The 8,435-nt window shown below is 32.5% G+C and overlaps 1 protein-coding gene across 2 annotated transcripts; it reads left to right on the plus strand.

Moving 5' to 3' along the window:
• The first annotated feature begins 3,370 nt into the window (after nt 1–3,370).
• LOC107461515 (inactive protein kinase SELMODRAFT_444075) lies at nt 3,371–8,368 on the plus strand. 2 transcript variants are annotated; one of them, XM_016080036.3, is made up of 10 exons: nt 3,371–3,790; nt 4,511–5,251; nt 5,473–5,627; nt 5,717–5,811; nt 5,930–6,954; nt 7,057–7,217; nt 7,303–7,379; nt 7,473–7,620; nt 7,854–8,003; nt 8,102–8,368. In XM_016080036.3, the coding sequence occupies exons 2-10, from the start codon at nt 5,065–5,067 to the stop codon at nt 8,174–8,176; spliced, it is 2,073 nt and encodes a 690-aa protein (XP_015935522.1). In that variant the 5' UTR covers nt 3,371–3,790; nt 4,511–5,064; the 3' UTR covers nt 8,177–8,368. The 2 variants fall into 2 exon arrangements, with proteins under 2 accessions (XP_015935522.1, XP_020984704.1); XM_021129045.2 differs by lacking the exon at nt 3,371–3,790 and adding an exon at nt 4,171–4,189.
• Nucleotides 8,369–8,435: the final 67 nt, after the last annotated feature.

Raw genomic sequence — 8,435 nt, forward strand, 5'->3', positions numbered from 1 at the left:
TGGCTATTGAATTTGTTTTGAGCATCTGCTGCATCTACAAATGTACCATTTTTTACAAATACCCTCATTGCTTTTTTTTTTATTTGTCATGGCCTTCATGAAAACATGTCCAACTGAAAATCTAGACCTGATGAGAACACGCCCCTTCTTCCTCATCAATCTGCCGAAGACGCTGATGAGCTGTCGCTGTTCTTTCGGACACTTCTAACTGCCACTTCTTCCAGTGGCTCCAAGTCCCAAGATACAGTGCTTCGAGTTTCAATAAAAGAGCATACGTATTCATTTTCTATTGGTACGGTGCTCCACCATAGTGATGCTTCTTATCCAGTGGAACATCAAGACTTTTATTTAAAAAAAAACAAAAATTATTTTTCGGATGCAAAATTACATAAATACCTTCCCAGCAAATCTACTGAAGTTAATGTGTTTATCTTTAATTGCATAATCCTCAGCGACATTGTTTCGCTCATTCCTAAAGAATCCTTGGGGCCAGATATTATGATGCTATTGGTGGATCAAAGCATGACCACCGTTAGTCATTGGTATCCAGACACCAGAGAACTCGCCTACATACAATATACTTTAACAATTCAGCTTACTTTATACATGGCTGAAGGAAGTATAGAATATAAATTATAATATATATTCAATGTCTTATAAAAATTAAATTAAAAGAGTATATAATATATAAATGGTTATTTTTATAAAGATATTTTTATGTAAAAATATTACAAATGGTTAGATAATTTAATAAAATATATTCAATCAAATATATTAAATTATTTAATATTTTATTATACTAACTTTATAACATGTTCATGAAGTCATATTAGACGCACCTATATATTTATGTTCAGGGTTAAGTTACCTTTTAATTTGAAGTTGAGTTTACTTAAGACGCCACATTTTTGTGCAGAGTCTAAGCGAAAAGAAACTTAATCATGTATATTAGCATATTCATTATTAACACATTATACTAATATATTTTTGACGTACCTAACATGTTCTATATTAATAGAATTGGCAATAAGTAGGATAGGATAGAGTTTGAATTTTATCTTAATTTTATTTGTGCGTTGAAAATTTTATTAAAATTTTATCTTATTTTTTTTAGATTGAAAATCTTTTAACCCTAATCCTACTCACATCCTAAAATTTTAAATCCTATCCTATTATATCATACCCGCGAAAATATTAATTTTTTTCAAAGTAATTATAAAATTCAATCAGTCTAAATTTCATACATATTAATAAAATAAAAAATAAAAAATTAATGTTCTAAATTATTAAATTAATTAACTAATTTAGTAGTTACTAACTTATATACCTAACTTTTATAAAAATATGTGTTATATATAGAATGCAAATAAGATAGAATACACCATAAACCTATATCTTATTCTATCCGCAGACATATCTGAACCGATCTCTATCTTACTCTTAGTGGGTCGGGTAACCCACCCTACCTAAATGAATTAAGCCAAATTGAATACTGACAGATAGAATATGTATTGCCAGCCTTACCTATTATTACAACAGCTAATAATAATAATAATAATAATAATAATAATAATAATAATAATTTGTAATCTAAATCAATTTTGCCATCGTATACAGTACTTGTTTGGAGTTTTTTTAATCCCATTTTAAGCATCTTTCACCAATTCAACCACTCAATGATGATGTAAGTCCATTTGCCTCCATTTTGAATTGTGAAGAGTCGATTCAATTGGTAAATGGTAGTAAATTAGCCATAATTCAATGATTTAATTTGTGCATGATTTCCAGCTAGTGACTAAAAAAACAAATATATAGTTTTAAATTGACAGAAAAATCTAAAAGTATATTTAAAAAATTAAGTGGTAGTTAAATTTATCATTTCTTTAATACCCATATTTAACATATATAATATATTTGGAAAACTAAAAAATTCAGTTAAAAAAATATAACTGCAATTCTTGAAATTAAATTAGATGAATCGAATTTGTTGTACATAAAAAAATAAATATAATATTACGAATTATTAATACATTTGAAAGAAGGAAACGTGCATTCATGTCATATCGTTTTAAAGTTTATTAATTATTTCTTAATGGAATAATCTCTTTAATTTTCAGATCTCTGCTGCCGTTTTCAAACTCTTCCTATTTTATATATTACTTTATTGTAAAGTAGGTTACTCATGTTTGATTAATAACTAATAAGTTTATAAAAGTGTTTATTCAACGTCATTCTATTTTTTAATGCCACATTTAAATATATGACAGTATAAATTAAAGCTGGACCATCATGTTGCAACGTATTAATCTAATTAAAACTTCTGGAAATTGTTTAGTTTGTATCACTGATTTGAATGCAAAAGCCTGATGATGCTAACTATAAAGCTACAAGATATTATTATTATTATTATTATTATTATTATTATTATTATTAATTAATTAATTAATTAATTAATTAATTAATTAATTAATTAATTAATTAAAATGTGACTATATTATATGATTCTAATAGAAGTATATATATAATATATGAAGAACATAACAAAATCAGTTAGAAGGTGGCCAAACGTGAAGTCCATGCACAATTCACAACTAATCATAAATCATGGAACATGGATCACCAAATTCAGCAGCAATTGAAGTTATCACATAGAAAACCAGAAACCACACATACACAAAAAATTGAGACCATATGTTATAACTTTAATTCAAACTATTAAAAATTAGGTAAACAGATAAATTAATCTTTGAAAGATAAAATATTTTTTAAATTTGTTTTTGAAATTTTTTTAATCAAATTAATTCATCAAAAGATTAAAAGTTAATCATATTTGTCATTTAATCATTCTATTAATAATTTTTTTAATAATTAATATTGTGAAATGTTAATTGGCAACACATATCAGACTTAATGTGTCTAATTGAACATTAACTTAACATGTCTAATTGGATATTAATCAAATATGTTTATAAAATTCTATTATTTTACTTATTTTTCTCAATTATATAAACTTTATTCTCAAAATGATATAGTGACTAAATTAATAAATTTTCATAAATATATTTAGTCAGCGTCCAATCGAACATATTATGTGTTATGTATTCTATTAATTAACATTTTACATCATCAATAGTCTACAAAAATTGTTAATAGAATAACTAAAAGACAAATATAATTAATTTATAATTTTTGAAAAGCTAATTTAATTGATAAAATCCGTTAAAGAACGAATTTAGAGAAAATCTCAATTTTTATGTCGCCCATTAAGTATTTATGTAGATAAGGGAAAATGGTTAGTTCAGAGTTATTAATGTTAGATAGCTCTATGGTTGAGGCCAATTTATAGCGTTAGGCTCTGCACAAAATCTGATTCACTTTCAACATGATGTCACATGTATGAACCTTTGCAGAATTGGAACACCATTGTGTTTCAGACTTTCAGTTTCATCCTAAATTTGCAATTATTCTTAAGAAAAAAAAAATCTTAATATCTTTATCTGTGTTCTCTTCACTTCTCTATATGTCTCTATCTCCATTGTTTACTACTCACATAGTCACATGTCACAAAAGAAAAGAACTCTCCTCTCTTTTCTCTCCTTGCATTGAGGATTGGGCTACTTGGGTTGTTAAAAGTTCCAAACTTTGTCTCATTTCTTTTCATGGTGGTCCATTCCGTTGTGCTTGGTTTTGGTTTTGACAACCCCTTTTCATCATTTTCTTTTTCCTTTCATTCTGTGCCATGGCGTTAATACTACCCAAATGATGATGCTGGAAGTGCAAGTGTAGCAAAGTAAGCAAATGCATTTACGTTAAAGCTTTGAGCTTTTGCAAGTTTAAAGTTGAATGAACCATAAGAAAAAAAGAGGGTGTTTGACAAGACAACCCCTTGAGCTCATTGAAGGTCTTAGTTTTCATGCATATGTTCACAATGCTTGGTTTTTGGGGATATTTTTTTCTTGTTATTCTATTTTTCTTTTTTAATCAAATAAAGTTTTGTTATTCCCAATGAAGAACTGTTACGAGCTTGACTCTACAGGATTTTCATTTTGTTTACTACAATAATATTAAACAGAAAAGTGTATGATATGTTGATATCTTTGTTTTATATTCTTATTTTTTAGCTTAATGTTCAATGTCCAATAGAGTAGAATGATAGAAAAACAATATATGATAATAGAGATAAAGAAAGGTTTGGATCTCATCCCTAGTGTCTTTTTTCTCTGCTTTGTTTGATAGTTGCCAAATTATGTTTCTGTATCTTCTAAACCAACAAGATGTCAGTTACCAGTTCTTTCTTGTGGCTTGTCTCTCACATTGTTTTGGATTTCTTCTTTTTCTTCATTCATCCAAATCACTGTTTTTCTACTTTTTAATTGAAATGACATTTGGGACTGTGCAGAGTGAAAAAACTAGTACTGAACTTTGAGTGGCTCAGAGAGCTAAAATAACCTTTATCTTAAGTCATATCAGTGGCAATTGAAACTCATGGTTACTGTTTCTTTTGGTGTAGAGGGGTTCCTCTAAGGTCATGTCAACAGTAAATCCAGCTAGTTGGATCCATGTTTTGACTTGGAGGTTGATTTGAAGGCTCAAAGGCAAAGCCAATGCAAAACTGAAAAGGCATGTTCTTTGGTTCAGTGAGCAGTGCTTTTCAATCTTCATGGATTTCTTTTTTCTCACACTTGAAATCTACATTGCACTGTGAGCTGGGGAATGCAGCATGTTGCTTTCTGAGCCAAAAGGGTCACATGGATTCTTCACGGATTTGATACTATTCTGGGAACCTAGCTACATGCGGAAACCTTGTTCTTGAGTGAAGAAAAAGCAAGTTCATGAGGAAGTTAAAAAGAGGGTTGTTTGCATTTGATTAAAAGGGTCTTATTACTGGTTTCTCTGCTATTGCTTGATGATTGAAAAGGTGGGGTGGGGCCAAAGGAGTAACTTTGATCATGTTCTTCTGATATGCTTCTCCAACTTCTTGTTTAGGATATACAAATACATGTCTTTGATGGTGGTTATTCACTGAAACCTGTTATAGCTTTTGTGGGATTGTTGGTGGTGGTGATGAGTCGAGAACAGCATAAGCGAGGGAAGGAAGAAAAAGGTTCAGATGGTGCTGAGAAGGTTATTGTTGCTGTTAAGGCATCAAAGGAAATTCCAAAGACAGCACTTGTTTGGTCTCTGACTCATGTTGTTCAACCTGGGGATTGCATTACACTAATAGTGGTTGTGCCTTCTTCACAAAGTTTTGGTAAACCTTCTATTTGCTTCCATATGCTCATTGTTTCTGTGCTTTCTTTCCTTTTTGTCAGATAATACTTCTCTTTTACAAAGTACTGAATAGTTTAGATGCTGTCCTATGTGGCACTCACAGGTTCTAGCATTCAAGTTGTTATTGTTGTCAATTGAGAATTTTGAAACATAACTATTTTGTTTGGTATCTTTTACCTGAATTTTTGTGCAAATATGCAGGAAGAAGATTATGGGGTTTTCCAAGGTTTGCTGGTGACTGTGCCAACACCCAGAAGAAATCTCATTCACCAACTAGTTCAGAGCAGAAGAGTGAGATTACTGATTCTTTCTCTCAGATGATTCTTCAGCTCCATGACATCTATGATCCAAATAAGGTTAGAATCCTTTGATGTATGTATTGTTAGGTTCATCTTTCTTGCTGTTTCAGTATCATTATGTTAAAACTTTTTTCCTTGTTCAACAGATAAATGTCAAGATTAAAATTGTTTCTGGATCACCTTGTGGAGCAGTGGCTGCAGAAGCTAGAAAGGCCCAAGCCAATTGGGTTGTATTAGACAAGTAATTAGTGATAACAAAATTGATGAATTCTCAATTCCTGGTTTAATTTACAATTTTATTGATCTGAGATGATAGTTTTTTGCTTTTGGTATTTATTTTGGTTGTGCTTTCTTTGCAGGCAGCTAAAACAAGAAGAAAAGCAGTGTATGGAAGAGCTGCATTGCAACATTGTTGTTATGAAACAATCCCAAGCGAAAGTGCTCCGGTTGAATTTGATTGGATCACAAAAGAAGGATCTTGAAGAAGCAGCTCCATTACATTCCAAGCAAGATGGGAAGCTTGGAAGACAAGCCAAGAATAAGAATGATTCTTTGAGTTCCATAAAAGGAGCAGTTGTCACCCCAACTAGTAGTCCAGATGTAGGGACGCCTTCTACCGCGACTGAAGCCGGTACTTCATCTGTTTCAAGCTCTGATCCTGGAACTTCACCATTCTTTGTTTCTGAGATGAATAATGGTGAGTCAAAGAAAGAGGAAACTATTAAACAAAATGAAGAAGTTGATGCTAGTTCAGACTCAGATAGCGAAAAGTTGTCCCTATCCTCAGCAACCTTGAGATTCCAACCATGGATCAAAGATTTACTTTTATGCAAACAATCATCTCAATGCAGAGAAGAAGGATGCCATAGCAAGAATCAAACATCCACAGCTAGAGCTTTGATGGAAAAGTTCTCAAGGCTAGAAAGAGAAGCTGAAATGGAGATCTCAAGCCATATGAGTGAGTTGGATTTGAGTGGAAATGTAAGAGAAGCAATAACATTATCAAGAAATGCTCCACCTGGTCCACCTCCATTGTGTTCAATATGTCAACACAAGGCTCCTGTTTTTGGGAAACCTCCAAGGTGGTTCAGCTATGCCGAGTTGGAACTCGCTACGAGTGGATTCTCTCAAGCTAATTTCTTGGCAGAAGGGGGATTTGGCTCTGTTCACAGAGGGGCCTTACCTGATGGACAAGTCATTGCTGTGAAGCAGCATAAACTGGCTAGTTCTCAGGGTGATGTTGAATTTTGCTCAGAGGTTGAAGTCCTCAGCTGTGCTCAGCATCGAAACGTTGTAATGCTCATTGGATTCTGTATTGAGAATAAGAGAAGGTTGCTGGTTTATGAGTACATATGTAATGGATCTCTGGACACTCACTTATATGGTAATTTTACTTGCTTCTGCTTCTAACTTTTGAGTTGGATTGAACTTATTGAAGTAATTCTAGATGCTAAGTTCATATAATTGTAAACTGACATTTTTTCAGGGAAAAAACAGGAACCATTAGAATGGTCAGCACGTCAAAGAATTGCCGTGGGAGCTGCTAGAGGCTTGAGATATCTTCATGAGGAGTGCAGAGTAGGCTGCATTATCCACCGTGACATGCGGCCGAATAACATTCTTATCACCCATGATTTTGAGCCACTGGTAGGTGAAAAGGAAGAACTTTAGTACATCATCCTATGCAGTTTCTTTTTTCATGAGAACATTGTGTTGAATTGTGCAATGCAAGGTTGGTGATTTTGGGCTAGCAAGGTGGCAGCAACATAGAGACACTGGTGTTGAAACTAGAGTGATTGGAACATTTGGGTAATAGTTTTTCATCATCTAACTTGTCATTGTAATATAACAAACATGCAACTAACTATGCTCTAATTTGTTGATATTCTGTTCTGTTTTTAGGTATTTGGCTCCTGAATATGCTCAAAGCGGCCAAATAACAGAAAAGGCTGATGTTTACTCCTTTGGGGTGGTATTGGTGGAGCTTGTTACCGGACGAAAAGCTGTCGATCTTAGCAGGCCGAAGGGGCAGCAATGTCTTACTGAATGGGTGAGTTAAGGGAGGACTATTAATATATTGGTGAAAATTCACGTGCAGTTGTCCTTATGCAAAGATAATTGTTAAGAGCTTAGTTTAGTTAAATATGTCAAATCATCTAACGTTTCTTACCTATTATGTTTAGTTGAGAGACAACTGCATGTGAATAGTCACTTTATATTATGTATATAATCTTTGCATCATTTCAAGAGTATTAGTGTTAATATGAAATTTGTATTATGAAGGCACGGCCATTGCTAGCAGAATATGCAATTGAGGAACTAATTGATCCAAGGTTGGGAAATAACTATGCAGAAAATGAGGTCAATTGCATGCTTCATGCAGCTTCATTATGCATGAGGAGAGATCCTTATTCCAGACCACGCATGTCACAGGTGAACAAAACTATCATGTTTCTAAGCAAGTTTTACTTTCATTTAATCAGCTACATGCTGTAATCCTAACTCTTGTTTGTGTTTTTTGTTTGTATTAGGTGCTCAGAATACTGGAGGGTGACATGATCATGGACACAAATTACATTACAGCTACCAATCCCACCACCACATAAAGATGATATATTTTCTTATTTTATGAATGTCATGTAATTTTGTACTTGTATTCTGATCTGTACAGTATAGTAGAAACTAGGATAGTGTCCAATAAGTAGAAGCAGCCTTTTGTGCTTTTTCAGGTACAGTTACAATGTCTTCCAATTTTACAGTGAGAATGTGAAATGTCTTTAGATGTGTGGTGTATGTTACATCAATTGCCTAATGGTTTAATTGTTTAAAGAGTAAATTAGCCGTTTTCAGTTTGATCTCTCAAAA

This window comes from Arachis duranensis, chromosome 8 (assembly GCF_000817695.3).
Source record: "Arachis duranensis cultivar V14167 chromosome 8, aradu.V14167.gnm2.J7QH, whole genome shotgun sequence".
In the NCBI taxonomy this organism is placed as follows: Eukaryota; Viridiplantae; Streptophyta; class Magnoliopsida; order Fabales; family Fabaceae; genus Arachis; species Arachis duranensis.